General features: G+C 46.1%; 1 protein-coding gene across 7 annotated transcripts in view; it reads left to right on the top strand.

Moving 5' to 3' along the window:
- Positions 1 to 23357, top strand: part of Tet3 (tet methylcytosine dioxygenase 3) — a 100390-nt gene that overhangs the window by 57466 nt on the left and 19567 nt on the right. For all 7 annotated transcript variants that reach the window (XR_005503660.2, XM_063286845.1, XM_008763095.4 and 4 more), the window contains one exon: positions 18202 to 18292. Coding sequence is in view for 6 of the 7 variants with exons in the window: in XM_063286845.1 (XP_063142915.1) it covers positions 18202 to 18292 (91 nt within the window). In the remaining variant the exon portion in view is untranslated. The remainder of the gene's footprint in view (positions 1 to 18201; positions 18293 to 23357) is intronic.

The raw sequence follows: 23357 nt of genomic DNA, 5'->3' as shown, positions 1-23357 counted from the left end.
GGAATCCTTTTGGCCTAGCAAGAGGACAGACGTGACTTGAAGTGGTGGACAGGAGTCAGGTCAGTCAGGACCCAGTGACCAATGTCAGGACTTGATCCTAAGAAGAGTAGTAGGTTCCCGAGGGTTTGACAGCAACTGATGTCTTTGTTATCTTATGCATTTTCAAAACTTGTGGAAAGAGAGAGACTATCCAGGAAGTATAAGGAAAGTGCCCCGAGCTATGCAAGAAAATGTACGTGCCTGAGAGAGAGAGAGGGAGGTGGAGGGAGCAGAGGGATGATGGTTCTAGAGGCGGTATTGGTTGGGTCTTGGCCATGGCAGTGTTCTTCAGGGCAGGTTTGGAGAGGAATGTGCACTCTGGTTGTATAGGCCCGAGTTTGCAGTGGCTGTGCAGCTGGAGGTAACATGTGCATGAGTTCTGACATGGTTAGATCTAGGCTGTGTGTGTCCCTGTGCCACAGGTCAGCATCTAAAGAGCCCAACAGTTTCTAGGCCTTGCCCTTGGGTGCCTTAGAACCACCACCATAGATTGACAATCTCAGAGGGTTGTCCTTGGTGTGGTGGCAGCCCTGGATCTGCCCTAGCTTCTGTGTCCTGCTGCGTTAGAGAGGCCTACAAATGGCACATGCATTTTGGGTGTTGACCGAACACACAAATGTGCTCATGGTATGCCACTGATTCTTTGACTGTGTGATGCACAAAGGCTGCTTTCCTTTTTGTAGGTGCTTGTCCCAGTTAGAGTCTGGACTTTCATTCTTTCCAGTTAGTTACCCCAGACTCCAGGGTAAAAGACTAGGGGGCCATGATAGGATTCACTTGGGGAACAAAGAGTTGTGCCCTGGGTTTTTCAGGGGTGAATAAGTGCCTATCATTAGCTCTGTTCCTTGCTAAAGATGACTATAAGGTATGGCTGTGAAAACCTCCTGATCCCATGTTCAGCTCACACAAATTCCTCCTCTTGTTCTATTGTGTGTGCATGTGTGCCTCACTTGCTTGAATGTAGTGCTCTGATCTCCTTAACTAGTGCTTAGGACTAATCGGTCCTAAATAAATGTGTTATGTGTTAAATCTCAGGATATCGGGATTGGTCAAGGCTATTTTTAGAATCTGAATTCCAGCTCCATCGCTCACTGCCTGAGAATACTTGGGCCCTTCTCCAAACTTTAAGTTCACTTTTTAGAGGGAGATGGCCCAGTATAGGAAGCTGCTGAGAGCAACAATAGTATTCATGGACCTCGGCTCAGCTCCAGACACCAGAGCAAGCGCTTCAGTCACTGTCTCATTTAAACCATAGTATAGTTACGTGATGTGATGTGAGGGCTATAGCTTTAATGCGAGGGAGCAAAAGTCAGGTTAAATACTTTTCCAAGGTCACAGAATGATGGAACTGAGAATTGAACTTCAGGCTCTTGAGCTCTTCAACCACCATGTCGTTCTGTTATTTTTCCCTTAATTGTGTGTGTGTGTGTGTGTGTGTGTGTGTGTGTGTGTGTGTGTGTGTGTGTGTGAGAGAGAGAGAGAGAGAGAGAGAGAGAGAGATGCAGGGGAAGTCAGAAGACAGTCTAGTGTAGTTTTTTTTTTCTCCTTTGTTAAGTGGGTTTCAGGGATCAGATTTGGGTCTTCAGGCTTGCACTACGGACGTTACCACTGAGCCATGTTGTGACTGAAACTAGTTAGCTGAAGTGCAAGCCCTACCTACAACAAACAGCAGCAGGATGGAGGGGTTGGCTCTCTCCGTGTGGAGGGCCCCAGGCTCCCTTTGTGAGAGGACATCCAGTATTGTGTTAAAAGCATCTAGTGCCCCGTGTCTAGAATGGTTCTTTTCAGCTTCATTGGGTAGACTTTCTGAGTCTGTCTCAGGTTTTCTAACAAGAGCCGTGACAGATGAGGACGTCTCCCACGTTCCAGAAATTTATCCCATACTCGCAGTAGGCAGATTTTTGCAGGTTCATATAAGTAGTTTGCAGGGATGTAAGGTAAGACTTGGCAAACCATTAAAGATTCATAATATATGTGTAAGAGCACTTGCTCCTCTTAGAGGAGTTGGGTTTGGTTACTAGTGCCCACATGACAGAGGTTCAAACCCATCTCTGTTAGTTACTCAGTTCTAGAGGGTCTGACCCCCTCTTTTAGCCTCCATGGTTACCAGGTGCACACCTGGCACATACATAAATGCAGACAAACACACACAGCATTTAAAAAGAAAATATGTCCTAGAACATAGTACAAGAAACTTAAATACCATGAGCATTACCCATACATGAGAATTACGGAGCAAGATATGGGCACATACCTGTAATCCCAGCACCTGGGAGACTGAAGTAGAATCATGAGTTTGAGTCCAGCCTGGGCTACAATAAGAAGTTATGGGCTAGTTGGTGCTACATAGAATCACTGTCTTTAAAAAAAACTATTATAGTTTTCTTGGGTATTGAATGGGGTATACTAAGTTTGTTCTCTAAATCTTGAACACTAAAATTAAAGGTAGGCATGAAATTTCAAAAATTGATCTAGACAGTGTGAAAGGCTCTGAGAAGTGGTGTGATCATTACTGTTGGGTGTGGGTGTTGAAATATTTCTAATATTTTGAAGTTTTCATTGGAGATACCCTGTTTGCTCTTAACCCTCCTGGGTGACCCTTGGCAGAGATGGGCAGGGCACTGGGCCGCAGGGACTGCTGTGTCCCTGTGGTGTTTGTGCTCAGTAATGGAGAAATGCCCAGAGGAGAAAGATTAGGACAGAATGAACAAAAGGACATTTTAGTGGGAAAAGCATCCTTTAAGACCTCGTCATCATTTCATAGATGAGGAAACAATCTGTGTTAGCTTTTAATGGTTGTCTTAATGTATCTGAGGGGCAGCCAACAGGAAGCCATGGGGACTAGCACAGAGCCCAGGCAGGAGGGTTAGGCGTGGGGGTCAGGGAAAGACAGTGCAGATTTCACAGTGCATTTTAAGCATTTTAAGCCCGTCATCCTGCCTAAAGTGGCTACAGGAAGAACATCTTTGCTTGGAGCAGGGTGGAAGCGAGGGGGAAGGAATGACATTGTTTAGCAGATGTGGCTGGTTGCAGTGTAACATAAGCAGGGACAGTCCCGAATGGAGAAAACTAATTTACCTTGGTTTGTAGTCATGTAGAGTCCATTTCCTGTAGCTTTCATTTTGTGAAAATTTGTCCCCTTCCCCCGCATTCATTTTGATATGATTTTCTTACATTTTCTTTTAAACAATAGCGTATTTGGATAAAGTGGAGACTCTGGTCCTAAGTTAGGAAGGTATCAGAACTTCCCGGTAGGGGTGAAGTCTGAGTTTTAGAGGATCAGGGATACCATTGCTAAGGAAATGCCAAGGAAGGGCTGTGAGTATCAGGGAAGTGAAAGGGCATGCAAAACCACTGGAAATGTAAAGAGAGAGGAGAGAGAAACGCTCTGGTGTGGCTGGTATGTTAACTAGGAGTGGCAGGAGAGCAGTTTCAGGGAAAGGAGGGGTGATACTAAAAGCAGAGAAACCAGTTTACAAGCTCAAGCAAGTAATTATGGGTGCCTGGGTTAGGAGTGAATGCCAAAGGCCAGGCATGGTGGCGCACACCTTTAGCCAGCACTCGGAAGGCAGAGGCAGGTGGATCTCAGAGGTTAAGGCCAGCCTGGTCTCCGTAGCAAGTCCCAGGACAGCTAGGACTCTGAAGAAACCCTGTCTGTAGATGGGTAGATGGGTGGGTGGGTGGGTGGGTGGATGGATGGATGGATGGATGGATGGATGGATGGATGGATGGATGGCCAGAATTTTTTAGAAGAAAAAAAAAGGTAGTTGATGGGTAGGAAAGAGGGAGAAAGATGGACAGAACTTCTACAGTGGTCCGGTAGGGAGGAATGGAGGAGGAAGAGCAATTGACATGACTCCTGGGATTTCAGGATGGGACCCGGGTGTGGGGTAGAGAACTATCAGCCTTGCAGATGTGCGGGAGAGACCCAAGACTGAATCCACGGACTAGAGACATAGCTATAAGTGATGGTGTTTGTGGTTGTGGTCATTTCCAGGCTAAATGTGTGGATCAGCGAGAAGCCTGAGAGTAGAGAAGACCAGTGTTTAGGGGAGAGGGCTCAAACTGGAGGCAGAGGTCATGTGGGAAGGCATGGAGGAGAAGGCAACTTAAAGCCCCAGGGAAGCTATGCACATCATACCCAGTCAGTCAGCGTTCAATGCTGGAGCTTCCCTGGCTGATGTGTGCTCATCTTCACAGTTAAAGCCTGTGTTTCTTGATAGCAGGATCGTCTCTTGTAGTTCTGAAGCCTCCTAGACTGGCAGGTACCCTATGTATTTTGGGTTAGCTGGTCAACCTTATTCCACCTCCGTATTTCATCTCAGAGATGTGCGATCAGCATAAGTATAACCTCTTCACATTCTATCTTTGTGGTCAGCTAATGGGCCTATTATATAAACATACTTAGACCAGCAGCAGGTCACCTGATCAGGCTTAAGAATCCTGTAATCCTGATCGTGGGCAGGTCCTGCCCCCTACTGTGGACTTACGCTCTCAGGAAGTGTCATGCTAGAGGATCTTATTGGCTGCATAACATTGCATTAAAAATCGAAGACCTTACAGAGATTTCTAGGAAAGAGGCAAAAGTGCAGATGACCTGATGTGCTCTGGTCTCTGTGTACCACTGTCACGAAAGCAGTGCTCACTGTCCCCATGTGTATTCTGCTCTTAGCTGGGAGAGTGGAGGCCCTCGTGTCTATTACAGTGTGTGTGCGCGCACGCGCTCTTATGCCACAGAGTACATGTGGAGGTCAAAGGACAACCAGAACTTGCCTCTCTTTCTGCCCCGTGGGTCTTGGGGACCTAACTCCGGTTGTCAGGCTTCAGCAAGGGCTTTGCTCGCTTTCCATAGCGTGTGTATAGAGAGAGAGGGGAAGAGGAGAAGTCAATCAGAAGCTGAGGGTCCCCCCTTCATTATGAATAGTTTCATTTGCCTATTGCTAATGGTAGAAAAATGCATTTTGTTTCTCCCTCCAGCATGATAGGAGTGGAACAGAGCCTTCTTTCTGTCGTTAGTGTTAGGGCACAGGGTTAAGGAAAATACCAGAGCCATGTAGAAGGCGATCTCTGAAAAGCAGTATGTTGCTCTCCTCAGCTGTCCCCCCTGAGGAACTTCAGAAAAAGAGAAGAAACCTCACTTTATTGTTTTATTGTCTAATGTGAGATGAGAAAACAGATTTTTCTTTAAGAAGGGTTATTTTTCTCTTCAATGGAGAAGAAAGGAATATCACATGGGACTGAAAGGGAAAAAATTGTGACCTAATATCCATTTAGCAAAATATTCCTTTTCTGGGGGTTGGGGATTTAGCTCAGTGGTAGAGCGCTTGCCTAGCAAGCGGAAGGCCCTGGGTTCGGTCCCCAGCTCCGAAAAAAAGAAAAAAGAAAAAAAAAGAAAAAAGAAAAAAATATTCCTTTTCTGAAACCCGCTCAGGGAGCCCAAGGGAATACAATAGGAGGAGAAAGTTTCCTCTCCTGAACACAGGGCTAGCATTGATCTTAAGCCACAAGTGCCAGGGCTTGTCTGCCAGCATAGCAGAATGCTCAAAGAACAGTAATGCAGTGCACAGCATGGGGTGTTGGGGAAACACTCCTGGGGCCTCAGGAACCCCACAACTTAGAAACTAGAGACCAGCTGTGGAGAAGGGCAAAGTGGGGAGCTCACTTGAAAGATTTGATGCCCCAGCATTTGGTAGAGTAAGTTCTTGGCTCTGGTTGGCTGGCAACAAGGGAAACCAGACACCAGGAGCCAGCTCTGTAGGTGAGACCCGGCGGTGTCAGACTGAGGTCATTGTGTAGAGAATAATATTCACTGAAACTCCAGACGAAAGTTCTACCCAATGTGAGGCTTTTTACAACTGGATGAAATAACAAAGTACCCAGAGTCAGTCCCCACCAGACAGAGCTTCTAACCCACCCTCAACACACAGAGGTAGAGAATTAGAGGCGTTACTCCGTCAAATATACACCTGGAGGTGAAACTCCTGCATAGCTCCTGTCCCCCTCCAGCCCACCGAGCTGACTTCTCTTGCTTAGTTATCTAAGGGAAGATATTTGAGCAGTGGCTAAGTAAACAAGGGTAATGTTCTGTTTCGGGCAAATGAGCCTAGAACCATGGTTTTAATAAAAAGGAGGGCTACTTTGTCCCTCTCTTGATTTGAAGATATTTTGGGTTATCAGAGCATGTATAATACCGCTGACAACCATAGATACTGCTAAACCCCAGCCACATAGTACAGCTTATGACAAAGAAATGTATTCACTCCACAGTGTCCATTGCAAAACGGTATAGAAGCTGCAAGTGAGATGCCTTGGGCATACGTTTCCCCCATCAAAGATTACTTAACATTGAGGCCGGTGACATCCGCCTATAATCCTAAGTGCTCTGGTGCCTGAGGTAGGAAGAGCAAAAGTTCAAGATCTGATTAGAGTGATATCAAGGCCAGCCCACATAATAGTGTTGTAAGACTCCATCTCAGGACAAAAGGCAAAAACAGGTGTGCAGGGGGCACAAACCCAAACTGTGGGAGTGCTACGAAAGAGTACCTGTGGAGTGTGTACCTCACAGAGGCATTTTCAAAAAAGCGGGAGTCCCACAGGACAGTAAGAACGCAGGGCAGGTCATTGGCCACAGGCCTTTAATCCCAGCACTCAGGAGGCAGATGCAGGCAGATCTGAGTTTATTCCTGGGGTTCAAGGTAGCCAGAGTGGTGTAACGACTTAAACTGATGCAGGCTCAACTCTGCATCCCTCCCAGCAAGTAGTGCCCGTCTTTGCCACTGTGATATGTAATAGAATATCATTGTACCTTTATGTGCACCTCCTTAGTGGCCAGTGAAGTTGAACGCTTGCTTTTCAACATGCCATCTTTGGTAAAGGGCCTGTGTGAGTCTATTGACCTGGTTCTCTCACTGATTAGTAAAGGTTTTTATGTTGGGGATATATATATATCCCCAACATATATATATATATATATATATATATTGCAATATATATATATATATATATATATATTGCAGCTCTCTGAGAGTGGAAATATTCTTGAGTGACTGAGCTCAATGGTTAAATCATCATTTACACATGTAAAGAACTCATTAAGACATGTCCACCATGCAGGAAGGCAGACTTTCAGGGGCTGCACCAAATAACGATAACATGGGGAAGTTGTGCTGGGAAGGGTCTAGCAGTAAATGCCAAATGCACTCAGATGTAGAGACTAACTGATGGTTCTTCTAAACAAAAGCTTCAAGCATGGTGGTATATGCTTGCAATCCCAGCACTTGGGAAGTAGACACAAAGAAAGATTCAAGGTCATCCTTGACTACAGATGAAGACTGAGGACATTTTTATTTTGTGTATATGAGTATACTATAGCTCTCTTTAGACACACCAGGACAGGGTATCGGATCCCCATTATAGATGGCTTAAGCCACCATGTGGTTGCTGGGAATTGAACTCAAGACTTCTGGAAGAGCAGTCAGTCCTCTTAATCGCTGAGCCATCTCTCCAGCCCAGACTGAGGACAATTTAGGCTACACAAAGTTCCTCCTCAGAGAACAGAATGTCAAAATAAATACAATACAAAAGGTACTCTGTGTTTGAAATTTGTTGTGTTAGGTTTTTTTTTTTCTTTCTCCCTTTCTTCCCCTTTCTTCCTCACTTTCTGGAAGGGTCTAACATATCCCTGGCTAGCCTGGAATTCACTATATAAACCAGGCTGGCCTGGAATTCAGAGATCTGCCTGCCTCTGCTTCCTGTCAAAGGTGTGTACTACGCCCGCCTGCTTACACTGATGTCTCCTAATGCAGAGAGGGAAGTATAAGAAATTCTAGAGGCTTCTAATTCCTCCCTCCCTAACTGTCCCCGTACTGTTAGCAAAAACATAACAGATTGTCCAAGTTAGAGGTGGTATGGTGGCGGGGCGGGGGGGGGGGGATACAAAACTCTATGGCAAAAGTAGGAAATATAAAAGTTAGAATGGACATGAAACACCAAATGTCAGGAAACCAAACCAACTCCCCTAATGACTTTCAGGTTCATAGTTTTAGCTCCAAGAAGACAGTTAAACCCCAGCCTGCTGCGGGAAGCACGCATGTTGACTGCTGATTCAGAGTACATGTCATATCTCAGCCTTGCTGAGCGGTGCCCCCTCCCTGGCCCAGAGGCACAGCATTACCTGCAGAGAGAAAGCCAGATGCAGCTCTTGCAAGATGCTGTAATCCTGGCTACAGAGTTGTGTAATTCTGCAGGTGGCACTTGGCAGGGCAGGAAAATCTGAGTGTCCTGTCAAAAAGATGAGAGCTAGCTTATCCCCTTCATTGTCACCTCTGCACTCAGGATTGTGTGCTTCTGGATACTTGTTTCCTGTGGACTGGAAGTTAGGTCTGAATACTTGTTTAACCTAAGGTGAATCTCCCCGACTCCCCCACCCTAGGGCCTCTAATTGTTTCCTGTTAGTGATACCATGGTAACAACCAGGTTAAGGCGGTGAGATTGGGTATTGCCATTATAGAATTACTTTGTCCCTTTTGCATCCAGCAATCATCCTTGGGATTGTCAGATCCATCCTTGAATGGGTTAACTTTTCATTGTGATGGCAGACCAATAGTTTTGTCACTCCTCAGTCTTGTGTTCAGTTTCTGGGATTTTTCTGGATTTTAGCAGATTTGGAAAGCATTCTCTCTAGGTGAATGCTAGGACACTTGAGTACCTCTAGCCTCCTTGAATACTTGCACTCATACTCCCCCCCACCCCACACACACAACCATTTTTCAGAGACCTTGATATTTAGCACCACACAAGTGGACACAGTGGACATGGTTGTGAGAAGTGGTGGTCTATTTAGCTCACATTGTTGTCTGTGTATATGCTGGTGGACGGGTCTATTTAAACAAGTCGAAAAGCCTTTCAACAAACTCGATTTCAAGGATACAAAAGTGTCCCCGGGGTTTACAAAGCAGTTTCCCTTTTTGTGGTGCAGGCAGACCTTGCACAGGGAAACGGCTTTTCTGTGGTTGTCAGAAGAGGTCTCTCTGCATTCCTGCGTCCTTGTTTCACCAGGAGAGGTTCTCCTCCAATGTTTACATTTAATGTGCACTTGCTACAGTTGCCTTCTTTTCCTTCAGCTTCTCCCAAGTTTCACTGGTTTTGGAAACTCCTTCCTGCCAGCTCCGATGCCTACCTCAGGCGTGCTATTCGTACATGCTTGCTTTTTATAATAAGATGTTGGGAGTCCACGTTGTACTTTTTTGGCCTTAGATCTTGAGTTGAACCTTTCTCTGAGCCTGCCTGGCCCTTTGCAGTTAAGAGCACTTACTCTTTAAAGTCAGAGTAAAGAGCTGAGGGTCTTCACAGCTCCTAGAGGGTTGAGGCTTTTGTGCTGTTTCAGTGAATAGATACTAAGTTCATAGTGATTTCCATAGTTTAGCTTTTGAATGCCCTTCAAGGGCCCACGTATTGAAGGCTGGGTTCCTAACCTGTGGCACTCATGGGAGAAAGTGGGACTACTAGGAAGTGGGCCCTAATGGAAGGAGGTTAGGTGATTGGTGTCACACTCGTTGTGTGACAAAACTTTTCCTGGGGAGATGTAACACATTTGTCTACTTCACCCAGACAGGGATCTCAAGAAAATCAAAGTACGGATACCAGCAAAGTCTAACTTAGTGAAGCAATGAGTTTGTTGGAGTTACTTACAGGAGTATGGGTGAAGGGTTACTTAGAGGAACAGAAATTATTCTGACATCTGCATCCAAGGCCCCCACCCCAATGTGAGAGCTCACCAAAGCTGGGAAACCACACATAGCCTGCAGGCAGCTCAACAAGTTGGAGAGTGTCCTTTCTAAGTGACTCTTGTCTAAACCTCTTCCAGGCAGCTTGCCTGGTTACTGCTTCTTCCAGGCAGCTAGTCTGGTCTGAGTCTTCTTCGTGGCACAATTCTGGCTCTTATTGCTTACCCTGGCCTAGAGGGGCCTAGTAAATCTGGTCAGTTTCAGGGACTTCCTGAAGCTATTTTGTGTTGCTTACCTTCCTACTTAGCATCCATGCAGGATGCATCTCCTTCCCCCTCTCTGCTTCCCAGCTGTCATAAAGAGAACAGCCCTTCCATGCCCTGCATTCCTGCTGTGATAGTCTATGCTAGCAAAGGCCCAAACATCAGGGCCAAGTGACCACCGGCTAAAATCTTTCGACACCAAGCGCTAGAGCAAAACATTTCTCATTGTAAATTCATTATCTCGGGTGTGTAGGTCTCCATGGTGTTGAAAAGCCGAGCAACACATTAACCATTTGCAATTCAAATTAAGTATAGGATTTTTTTACAAAACTTTTGATATTAATAGTTGTATCTCTTAATACCAATAATGTTAACGCCTAACTCGGGAACCTATAAAGTGTCCTATAGACTGATGACTATATCAGGCAAAAATTGAGCCAGCGAAGTGGCTCAGCTTATTATGTCTGTCAACCCAAGCCTGACGCCCAGAACCCATGTAAAGGCAGAGAACAGACTCCATAATGTTGCCCTCCCGCCCGACACTCGTGTTGACACATACGCATGCACACAAAATAAATTTTTAAAGCAAAAACTGTAAGATGAGATATTTATAGAACAAGGAATGGGCGCTGTTGGGGGTTTTATGTATGCACACACAAGCTTCATAATTAAATATGTGTTGGGTCAGATTTCTTTTCATAGAACCTTTTCAAAGAATGTTCACCAACATATGAAAACATAACTCAGGAAGAGGGGCGCACTTAAAAGAAGTGGTTTTCAGACACACCTGGGCTGTGTTGTCAACCCGCTTCAAGTGGCTTCGGTTTCTCTTGGCGTCTAGGGTGTCTTCCCTGTGTTTAGGCAGCAGAGAAACCTGCCCAGCCGGTTTCCAAATCGACTTGGTTTGGGACAGAATTGTTGGGCCTAACTTTTTAGCTGCACCTTGAATGTCTTTCTTCCGCCAACTGTGAGTTGAAGTTTTCTAATTTGGGGCAAAAGGTAGCCACCGAAGCTCCCCTGGTATCCAGTGGCTTGGCAATTCGTTACTTTGAATTTTCTCTACATCGCAGAAGCTGGAGCGAAGCCCAGAAGTTCTGGCATATTCTCACATTCTGTTTGCTGTGTGCCATGATGTAGCTGTCTACTAGCACCTATAAAGAACGTTCAGACCACTGACTCCAACCCCCACGTTTTCAAGGCTGCTCTCCCAGACTCCCCCGTGCACCCTCTGTCTGTCATCTTCTGTTTTCGTATGGTTCAAAATAGGGTCTATTTGGAGTAAGTAATTTTTTAACTGTGGTTGAAGCCATTCATAAATGCTGAGACCTTGGCATCTGATAGCTCATCTAATCCTCGACTGTTCCGTAATGTGTAACTATCATTTAATTGCTCTGAGGCTTATGATGGTTGCGCAACTCCCTCGAAGCCTCCCAGTTGTTGACAGAACCTGAACAATAGCAGCCTATTGAGCTCCTGTTATGCACCAAACACTGGGCTGAGCCCTTTATTTTACACACAGAGTCATAAGGATTACAGAGGTTGGCGACATAACCATCATCCTTGCCCAGGTTCCTGTCCACTAGACCCATGTTCGTTGCTCCGTGTACTAGTAACAGTTACATAATAAAATGGATCCTCTTCTTGAGAACCTGAGGTGTACAGGATGCTTTGGGAAATCCCAGTAAGGCCTTACAAGACACATAGCCAGCTGAGATGATGGCTTGGTGAGTAAAGTGCTTGCTGGGTAAGTACAAAGGGCCCACACTGAGGTCTGTAGGACCCACGTGAAAATCCATAGCCCTAGTGCCAGGGTGAAGGAGGCAGGAGCTCCTGGGCCAGCCAGTCTAGTCAAAATGGCAAGCTCCATGCCCAGTGAGATTCTCTCAAAAGATGGAGGGGTGGGTGGGGGTGCATGCCTTTAACCCCAGCACTTAGGAGGCAGAAGCAGGCAGATCTGAGTTCAAGGCCAGCCTGGTCTACAGTTCCAGGGGGGGCTAAGGCTACACAGAAAAACCCTGTCTCGAAAAACCAAGAAGAAAAGGGTAGGGGGATGGCTAGGTGTGGCTCAGTGAGTAAAGTGCTCTTGTGCACAAGGACTGGAAATTGGCTCCCTAGAACCCACGCCAATGCCAGGTGGGCATGGCAGTCTACCTGTAATTCTAATGCTCCGAAGGGTGGCCAGGGATCATGGAGCAAGGCTAGACTGGCCAAGTCTGGTTTCAAATTCAAGATTTTTGCCTCAGTGACTAAGGTATAGGTAGATCAAGAAAGATACTACTCACCTCAGGCCCTTGCACACACATACATGTATCTGCACATGTGTGAGCATGCACATGAGACACCCAGTGTTAATACTTAGCTTCCACACATGAACATCCAGAGGAGTGAGTGCACTCCCACGTATGCATGTAATACATATTAAAGAGAAGAAAAGAAGGCATCACTGTTCATGAGCAGACACGTAAGGGCTCGAGGGCCTGTGCAGTTGTTTGGTACAGACTGTGGTTGGTGTAAGGTTGGGTAGGGGTTGTGCTGAGATGGTGCGGCGTGGAGGTGCCATGGACAGCGTGTTGAAATTACGTGACGTCTTCTGTGTAGAGTCCTCAGCAGGAAAGGACCGTGAGCAGACTTCTGCTTGGGGAATGTGACTGATGCTATAGAAAGGAAGCCTTAGGATGTGAGGGACAGACAACTGTTGTAAAATTATAAAAATAAAATGCTGCTTTTATCCCGTACTAGGACTGGCACCATGGTGCCCCAAGATATCTGCTAGATGGCTTAAGTCTCTGACAGCAAAGCCTCTCACCCGCTTTGCTCCATTCACAGTGCCAAAGGCCTCTCTCTGAGCCTGGCAGCAATCTCTCTACCTATCTAGTTCCCAAGGCAGGTTTCCACCATGCCAGAAACACAAATCCCAATTTCGCAGTGGCCCAGTGTCTGTAGCTGCACACTTTCTTACACTTAAATCGCTACATGAAAGAACACACAACACAATAACCTTTGATCCAGTTGATATAATTGCCCACCTAAACATACAAAGCCCCGTACACATCCATCCCTTAAGAACATTCATAACAGGGGGTTGGGGATTTAGCTCAGTGGTAGAGCACTTGCCTAGCAAGCGCAAGGCCCTGGGTTCGGTCCCCAGCTCCGAAAAAAAAAAAAAAAAGAAAAAAAGAAAAGAAGAACATTCATAACAACCTGTAAAGGTACAGCCTCCATGTTGTCCCACGGCTGCTCTGCTGTCCCTCCTCTCTTCCTCCTTTCTGTGCCAGTCTCCTCCTCTTCCTTTAAACTTTTCTCCTACCCTTTCTTTTTGTCCAATGACAGGCCTCCTTCTATCCTGTACCTGCCCTCACCTGTATTTTACAAATTAAATGGGGAGTAGGTTCTGGTGAAGTCACCTAAGTCCTGAATACTGACTAGGCTGCTGTCCTTGGGGCAGTGGAATTAGCATCAAAATACAGATAACTCCAGGGCAAACCACCACAGACAACTGTTCTTCTGATCTAGGCCAGAGAGCAAGCAGTTGGTCGGGGCATCTGCTAAGCTGTACACAAACATAGCTAACAGCTCTTTCAAACAAGAATGGGGATGAGGCTGGACTCGGATTAAGCTTGATATAACAATGTTACTAGCATCGGTAATAACTCCTGAATGAGTACCTTTATGTGTATGTATATACACGTGTGTATGTTACATGTTAGCATTGGAAACATGCCCCCCAAATGCCTGGATTTCTGTACATCTAATTTCCGATGCTTAAAAAGTTCCATTGTAGTGTTCAGTACTGTTCAGTCCTTCATGGTGGGACTGTAGACTCCCTTTGACCATTTCCCACTATGAGCAATATCATGAACATTTGTGTCCCATTCCTGTCTGCTTTCCCACCCTAATGTATAACCTTTCCTAGAGACAACTCTGTGTAGCCCAGGATAACCTAGAACTTGCTATGTAGCCCAACCTGGCTTCAAACTCACAAGACATTTTTCTCACCCTCTTGAGTGACAAAATTACAAATGCATGCAGTCACACATGGCTTGTGCTCAAATCCAAATACACCCAAACTCCCAAACATAAATTCTTTAAATTCTATAATTGCTGGGTCGGACCAATGTGCACACGGAATTTGACCACGTGCTGCATTGTTCTTGGCCCTGCTGGTTTCCTGTGCTTCCTCCAGTCGACTGTCCTAGCAGAGGCTCTGATGGTGTGACCCACGGAAGGGGAAGAAACAGCTTTACATGTCCAAGCCACTTGTGATTCTCAGAGAATCATTCTCTCCGCTTCTTTTTCTCTTTGCTCACAGCCCTGGCTGAGCTGCAGTAGGGCCTGACAGTTGTGTTCTAGATATTTCTCCCTGTGTAGTGTTTGTCTTCACCCGGACTTCTGATTGGTTTCTGTAAGGTTCCCTTTGCTAAAATTTATCATGGTCTACTGGATTTTATGTCATGTTTTGAGATATTCCCTACTCTGTGATTACTTGAATAATCTTTTTTTCAAGCACTTGTATAATTTATTAAATTTATTTGTAGGGTGTGTGTGTGTGCACGCATGTGCACGTGTGTACCTGTATGTGTGTGTGCCTCTGTGTGTGTATGTCTGTGTGTGTGTGTGTGTGTTCATGTGAGTGTGGAAGTGTCCTCAGAGGCCAGAGGGCATCAGATAACCTGGAGCTGGAGTTACAGGCAGTTGTAAACTGCCTAACAAGGGTACGGGGGGGGGGGGGGGGGGGCAGGGGGACAGTGAATGCTGGTCCTCTGGAAGAGCAGCAAGTGTTCTTAAATGCTGAGCCATCTCTCCAGCCCCAAGCCCTCTAGAATTTTAAGACACCTCTTTTAACATTATACCCCCCTCTCTACATTATGAAATTGTGAGGTTTTGACTCAAAGGACAGCTTGCAAAGCCTTCACTTACAGTTCCATGAAAATGAATGCCTGCGTCACCACCATATATTTCAAGACAGACCATGCCTGGTCCTTGGACTTCTCTGTCCCCTCCTATCCTTTTGTTGTTCCTGAACCCCCAGAAGCCATTGTCTTGACATTAGTAATAATGCATCCTTGCTTTTCTTTTGAGAGTGGCATTTTCATTGCCAGAGTGTCCTGTGTCATTTTGCCACCTCTGCGTGGACTTGTAAGCAAGTCAAGGCTACTCTTGGAATGTTTAAGTGGAGTCTAGCATTGCGGGTTCAGTTTTGGGCTTCCGTCCTTCACTGCGGCCTCGTGGTGGTAGGCTGTAGTAATGTAGGTGCTCATTTCTGGATGCATCCCAGCTGTGCCTACCTCATTCTATTTATCCATTCCATTCACTGTTGCTGGATTATGAGTATGTGTTGGTCAGTGTGTGCTGCTATAACATAAATAACCACACACTAGACAGCTTAGACAAGCATTCTCACAATTCAGCGGCTGAAAACTCTAAGGATGATCTGTTCAAAGATCCTGTAACTGGTGAGGGCTCCCTTTCTAGCTGGGATGTAGGCTCTTCCCTGATGTGCCCTCACTTAGTCCAGAGCATGGACAAGGAGAAGAGTTAAGATTCCTGTGTCTCTTTGGTGTGTAGGTGTGTATGTGCTTGCTTGTGTGTAAGGACCTGACATCAACATCTGATAACTTATTATCCCCACCTTATTTAAGACAAGGTCTTTCAGTGAACCTGGATTTCATCAGTTTAGCTAGGCTTGGCTGGTTAATGAGCTCAAAGTATCCACCTATGTCTGCGTACACACAGACACACACACACACAGTCACTGTCCCACCTCCCTAAGTTGTATTTTTTTTAAAAGATTTATTTAATGTATATGAGTACACTGTAGCTGTCTTCAGACAACACCAGAAGAGGGCGAGAGCATCAGATCCCATTACAGATGGTTGTGAGCCACCATGTGGTTGCTGGGATTTGAACTAAGGACCTCTGGAAGAGCAGTCAGTGCTCTTAACCACTGAGCCATCTCTCCAGCACTAAGTTGTGTTTATAGACACAAGTTGCCATGCCCATCTTTTTCATGGATGCTAGGGATCTGAGCTCATGTTTGCACACCAAGCACTTCACCCACTGAGCTGTCTTCCCAGATCCTGTGTCTCTGGTAAGTATTGTGCAGATGGAGAGGAGAAGGAGGGAGGAGAACAAGAGAATGAGAATACAAAATACACACATAGAAATACCCCATGGGCTATAAGCAGCAGTTCTGCTCAGTACAGATGGATGTTAGCCACTGAATGCTGACCCTCTATATAAGAAATCTTAGCTGCTGAGCCATCTCTCCAGGCCCAAGGCTCACTTCAGGGACCTAATTACTTCTTAGAAACCTTACCTCTTGGTGCCATCACACTGGGGTTTAGACTTCATCTAGGGCACAATCTTTCTACCCTTGCATATTGCCCCAGTTTGAATTATTGCTAATAATATTATAAAAACCCCTTTATACGTGTTTTGATGTGTGTGACCAGATTTTCTTATGGAATCAGATAACCCATGATGGCTTGCCACAACATTTTGCTGTAAATTTGTGTGTGTGTGTGTGTGTGTGTGTGTGTGTGTGTGTGTGTGTGTGTTCGGAGGTCAGAGGGCAATTTGTAGCAGCTCACTCCTCCTCTTTGTACTGAATGGATTCCAAAGATCAACCTCAGGTCATCAGGCTTGGTGGCAAGTGCCTTTACCCACTGAGCCTTCTCATTGGCTCCAGGTTTTCCTTGTTTCCAAGACAACAGCAAACTTTATTTTTTGTAATTAATCATTAGTAGTTATTAATCCCGTGCATTTTGACATGCTCTCGTGTTAATTGGCTTATGTAATTACATACATTTAAAACTGAAGGATCAATGTTGGTACTCTGCTCAGTGGAGTCCTAAACCCTCCTCAGTGGGCTTCCATCAGCTTCCTTCTGTTCCTTACAGTTGTCTCCCTTGACGGCAAACTTAACCAAGCGTGTGTGGCTCACAGTTACAGCCTGTTAGCCTCGCAGGATCCATTTGGACCACTTGGCCAAAGTGATTACTGCTCTTGGAATCGGATTCTTTCACTTTGAAAAGTCCATTTGAGCTCATTTAAAAGGGTCCATGAGTCAATGGTCACCTTCTTTGAGCAGATACAGCTCCCATGGCATGATATTAGCCATCTCAAAGGGAGCGGTGAGGACTCCTGCGTCGCACGGCCAGCTCTTGTCTCCTGCAATGCTTCCACTGCCCCCAAATGAAAGCAAACACCATGCCAGCTAGCGGCCATTCTTCCTTTGTGACAGATTTATCACTGGGGAGATTTGCATGAATGTAATCATACACTGGGGCCTTTGGTTCCTTTTACTTAACAGTGTCTTCAGGCCTCAGAGTGTTAGCATGGATCAGCGCTTCGCTTCTGTTTATTTTTAGATGTTTGTTACATTTTATGAGTGTGTGGTTGCAGGGGCCACTACTTGCTGGAGTCAATTCTCTCTAGTATGTGAGTCTCAGAGATGAACTCCAGCCTCTAGGCTTGCACAAGCACCTCTACCTATGGAACCAAGTCACCGACTCCGCTTCTGATTTCTTATCTTTAGCCATGGTAAAATATATTTAACACAGAGCTGCCATTTACTCACGTATAAATGTGTGTGCGGCTATGGTTGCTGACTCTGTGTGCTGTATTATTCTGCCATCACCACTGTCTGTTTCCAAAACGTTGTCGCCTTAAACAAGCCTGTGGTAGAGTGTTTGTACAAGATGCTTAAGGTCTTGCGTCCAGCCCACAACACTGCAACAGAGGATTTACTCCTTGTGGGCAAGTGGTGGTCTATCTGTGGATTGGGATGCCTCATGTTTAACTTTGTCTGCTGATGGGCAGTTGTGGTTGGAGGGGCTGCTGTGTGAACCGTGGCATTCGATCCCCTTCTTGGTCTTGCTGGGGTATCTTGCTGACTCCTTAGCTTGATTGGCTGACAGTGAGCTGAATTCCAAATGGTCAGACCACAGTCCTGACAACACGTGATTTTTATCAAATTCCTGAATATCTCCATGTGTCGGATGTATTTTATTGTGAATTTAATTTTATTGTGCGTTTCCGGTAGGGATGGACCACAGTTTTTACATGTCTATAAGCTGTTTGTAACATACTTATAACGTCTATTAGTGGTTTGCCTTTCTGAGTTAATGTTGCCTAATTGCCCCCAATAATGCTTGCTATTGGTATTTCTGCAGAACAAATAGTGGAGAAGGATGAAGGCCCATATTACACTCACCTGGGATCTGGCCCCACAGTAGCCTCTATCCGGGAACTCATGGAGGATCGGTAAGTGACATTGACATCGGGAAGCATGGGGGGTGTGAACGCTAAGCACCTGTCCAGAGGGGTGCGCTAGTCGGCACCAGGGAGAAGTCCCACATCTGGATGGTGGCAGGTTCCGTGTGGGAATCTTCTTTCTGTCCTTTGTTTCCTTCCATCTGTAGGTCAGCCTTCTGTCTGTCCCCACCCCTTCTCTTGCTCCTGAAAAGGCTTTATTGAAGAAACCCTGCTGTGTGATGTGCTGTCTGGAGTTAGTGCCCACAGCCTGATTTTCTTGGATAACTTTTCTACAGTGTTGCTTAACATGCCCCCTTGTTTTCTTATCCCCCACCCAAATGACCTTGTGAGTGGGGTCTGTCCTGATTTCCTATATAAGATGATGTTACACATTTATCCAGGAAGTCCTGAAAGACTCTGGGTATTTGGGGACCAGAGTACATGCTGCTACAAAAGTGGTTTGTTATTTTTAGGTCACTTTAGAGGAAAAGACTTGAGTCATGGCTCTTTTTGGTGGGGTTTGGGGGGCAGGGTGTCGAAGGTATCAAGAGCTTCAGTAGTGAATGGGAAGGGATTGTTTACCAATTCAATAGTGAATGGGAAGGGGAGTTGTTTGTGTTTGTTTTCAAGACAAGGGTTTCTCTGTATATCCCTGGCTGCCCTGGAACTCACTCTGTAGCCTAGGCTGATCTTGAACTCAGAGATCTGCCTGCCTCTGCTTTCCCGTGGGCTTACATAACAGCTCCTTTTTCTTTCTTTCTTTCTTTTTTTTTTTTTTCCTTTTCTTTTTTTCGGAGCTGGGGACCGAACCCAGGGCCTTGCGCTTGCTAGGCAAGCGCTCTACCACTGAGCTAAATCCCCAACCCCTTTTTCTTTCTTTTTAAGTCTGTTCACATAAAGACTTTTTATGGGGCTCTTGTTTTAAGACAGGATTTCTCATATCTCCCTGGGTGCCCTGAAATCACAACATAGACCAGGCTGTCTTTAAATGCAGAGATCTATCTGTGTCTGCTTTCTGGATGCTGATATTAAAGGCATGTGCTACCATGCCTGGCTCACATAGAGCCTTTAAAGTCTGTGCACGGGCCACAGCAGATAGTAGTCCGGTGTCGCTGTCTGGGGAGTGTGGTGTAGCTCTCTGGCTAAGAGTGTGGATGCTGTAGCTTCCTGGGTCCCATCTGGATCCTGAACTTACTGCTGAGTCCCCTTGGGGCAGTTATGTGACTGTTTTCTTATCTACAGAACCGAGCTGCACAAGGCTGTAGATGGGAGTGCTGTGCATAGGCTGAACAGGCATAAAGCTGAAGTCCTTGTTCCAAGTGCTCAGAAAAGGGTGCGCTGCCTGTCGTGCATACACTGATATTTTCCAAACTAACCATTTAGAATTTTAAATAAAACCAAAGCAAAGGTGGTCTAGATCTGCTTGTGCGTACACGTGCCATCTTGTGGAAGGCTTAGTGGCTTAGGTTTTACAAACATGGACGCCTAGTCTTCTGTGCCGGGGGAGCCAGGCTAAGCCTGTCAGTGCACAGGGAATAGGATGGAGCCTGGATTTGTTGTAAGCTGAGCTAGATGAAGGTTACTGACCTGCAGTAATCATTCTCCATTTCCTATGCCATCTGGAAACATTTCTATTCAAAATAACCACCAGAAAAGTCTGTTTGATCAAAGACCCACTCTAAGTGCAGTCCTAATTTAAAGGGCCGCTTGAGCACAGGACAAGAGACATAGTATGTCTTTATGTCCTTGCCATAGGCCTCCTTGCGGGCCTGACAGTTTGCAGACTGCACCAGGACACATTTGGATAACTTTATTTTTTACTGTTGGGTTTTGGGGTTGTTTTGGGGGCATTTTGTTGTTGTTGTTTTGTTTTTAGTTCGTTGATATTGGGTTTTGTTTTGTTTTGTTTTGTTTTTTGGTTGTTGAGATAGTTCTGTCCCAGGCAGACCTTAGACTTAACTGTGTATCTGGCACCATCCTATTCCTCCTGCTTCTGCCTCCAAGTACATGGCCAGTGGTTTTGGTAAGGGATCGTAGTGCTTTATTTTCTCGAGTTTGAGCTGGGAGAGTGTACTGTAGTTTTAATTCTATTTGGTTGAACTCCTTTAGACAGGGATGTTAATTATAAGATTTTCAGGCAGCTTTCTAAGTGACGTTTAACTTTAGCAGAGTGCATTCTGAAACAAGGATTTGGAGGGAGGGAGGGAGGGTGTTGAGACTGTACTTTTTTCCCCCCCTGCTTTAAAAATAACAGCCAACTATCGAGTCTTCAGACCCAGATCCAAGGGAGGACCCTCTCCGAGGGCTGGGGGTGCGTGCCCTTTCCTCCCACATGGCTCCTTTCCCCTGGAAGGACCCCCTGAGTCATGGAGCAGATTCTAACTCCATCTTCGTATCGGCTGCCAGTGAGTTGAGAGCCAGGCCTGCTCACCCCACCCCAGGAGGAATGTGAGCTCCTACCTTGGCTGGTGGGAGTCTGTCTTCTCAGGCCGCCCCTGAATCTATGATCTCGCTGCTAATTTGGTTTCCCATATGATAAATTCTTCCAGGCTCACCTCTTAAACTCACAGAGCCTGTGATCACACTTGTAGAGGCTCATCTTTTCCCTCTCTTCTGAGTTTAACTTAGATGTGTTATTAGTCTGGAGTGAGGAGGGAAGCAGGTGAACAGTGCATTTTCTTTTTTTCTTTTTTTTTTCCCCCATTGGATATATTTTTTATTTACATTTCAAATGTTATTCCCTTTCCCGGTTTCCTGTCCATAAGCCCCCTCCCCCCCTCCTGCATAAGGGTGTTTCCCCCATCCACCCCCCCCCAAACATTCTCGCATTCCCCTGCACTGGGGGGTCCAACCTTGGCAGGACCAAGGGCTTCCCCTTCCACTGGTGCCCCAACAAGGCTATTCTCTGCTACATATGCAGTTGGAGCCCAGGGTCAGTCCATGTATAGTTTTTTGGTAGTGGTTTAGTCCCTGGAAGCTCTGGTTGGTTGGCATTGTTGTTCTTATGGGGTTGCAAGCCCCTTCAGCTCTTTCAGTCCTTTCTCTGATTTCCCCCAAAGGAATCCTATTCTCAGTTCAGTGGTTTGCTGCTAGCATTCAACTCTGTATTTGACATGGATTTTCTTATGAGGGTGTTGTTTGTGCCTTGTCCCAGCTGACTTTGTCTGCACCTCTCTTCACATTTTCTTCACAGCTCTACTATATTGTCAGGTGGGCCAGAGTCAGGGAGTGGGGGCATACACTGACATCAAGGAGATTTTGATGGCTTTTAGCTGTTTGCAGGGCACACATCTGGAGGAGATGGTAGAGTTGAAATAGATTCTAGAATATCCCTGTGTGTTTGTGGGCATCATACCATCCTAGATACCCAGGTCTCATACTAATAGATAATTGGAGTCAGTTGTCAAGCTCCAGTCTGTAGATGGTCTACTACCTACCCAGAGCCTTGAGCTTTATCAAGGAGAGAGTCCTCTGCAGCCTGGCACTGCCGAGAGCCTGCACTGCTCAAGGGTTCTGTGAGCTTTGGTGGACTGCTCTCATTAGTGTGCTAGAGCTTACCCTGGTGAAGTCAGGGTTAATGCTTCTCAAATTTGAGCAGGAGTCCAAGGCCGCTGAGGGCTTATAAAAGGACACAGGACATTGGACCCCATTCTGGGTCTAGGTGACCCTGCTAACAATCCTGGGACCAGCCTTCAAGAACCATAGGCCACGTTGTTCGCTGTCTGCCCTGAAGCAAGCTTCAGCCGGACTTTGCAGATTCAGTCTGGTAGTTTACACTCCTCATGATAAGCCAGGGAATAAGACGTTTAAGGAGAAGGAGTCAACGCAGTCATCAACTGTCAAGTTCCCTTCTGAGAGGAAAGGGGGCCAGAGAGATGGCCCAATGGGTAAAGCCACTTGCCCTCAAGCCTGAGTGTAATCTTAAACCCTCATGGTCAAAGGAGAGACTGACAGCTTATCCTCTGACTTTCACACGTACGCCACGACACCCCTCTCAAGTGTCTTAAATTTTTTGTTTTAAAGGAACAAAAAAGAATCTATCTGGGTAGGCAACTTGGCCCTTTATTTTGGGTCTCCAGTGCGACCTTTGAAGAGCTTTCTCACAAGGACAGGACGGTGGGGAAGGAGCTGGTCAGAAAGCCAGCACAAGTGTCCTCAGCTCACCCTGCTGTAGGGAATGTGATAGCCCTCTCTATGAGAGTGCCGTGGCAGCCTCATGCTAGTCTCCAACAGGGATCCCTAGATAGACCTAGGTCCCAGGCCTGCCCTTGGGGGCTGTGTCCTGATAAAGCCAGTTGGGCTGAGACTTGTCCAGGCACCAAACAAAAGCTATGCTGTCACGTCAGGTCCTGCTACGGAGGCTTTGAATGGTGTGTGCAAGCACTTCCTATAAGGGACCGGCAGCCCTCGCCTGTTAATGTGGTCAGAAACGCTTCTTGCCCTCCCCTAAGAGCTGAGTGAGATAAATGACTTGGTTCAGTGTTTGAAAAAGAAACTGTTTCCTTTTCTACCGGGGAAATGCAACAAGGAAGCTTTTTTTTAAAAAAAAAAGGCGTCTGAGTATTGGCAGGTGGTGGTACACGTCTGTAATCCCAGCCTCTAGGAATCTAAGGCCACAGAGACTGAGTTCCTCGACCAGCCTAGGCTACATAGTGGGACTGCTCTCCAACACCCCCATGGAAGAAAGCCATCAGTAAGGTCCTAGATCCTAAAGGGAGATCCTCAGGACCCTCTTTAAGGAAGGCTGTGCCCCATAGTGAGAGATGACTGGAAACACTCTTAGTAAAGTCCAGAATGAGCAAAGATACCGTCAGGAACTCAGCCAAGGCAGCAAGAGACTGGAAGAGTGAGAGTACAGGCCAGATGGCAAGTGACCCATCGGAAGAAGATACTGAAAACTTACTTAAAAGAAGATGGCTTTTCCGTCGTTAAAGAGATTTACTGAGTTCCTCCCTCGTGCTTGACACACTTTAAGTAATACATGTTCACTATGAAGGCCATCCCTACGTCCAGTACGTCTGGGAAGACTGAGGCCCAGATGAACTCAGTAACTTGGCCACAGTGATGTAGCTAG

Source organism: Rattus norvegicus, chromosome 4 (genome assembly GCF_036323735.1).
Source record: "Rattus norvegicus strain BN/NHsdMcwi chromosome 4, GRCr8, whole genome shotgun sequence".
NCBI lineage: Eukaryota > Metazoa > Chordata > Mammalia > Rodentia > Muridae > Rattus > Rattus norvegicus.
This window is presented reverse-complemented; position numbering and strand designations above follow the sequence as displayed.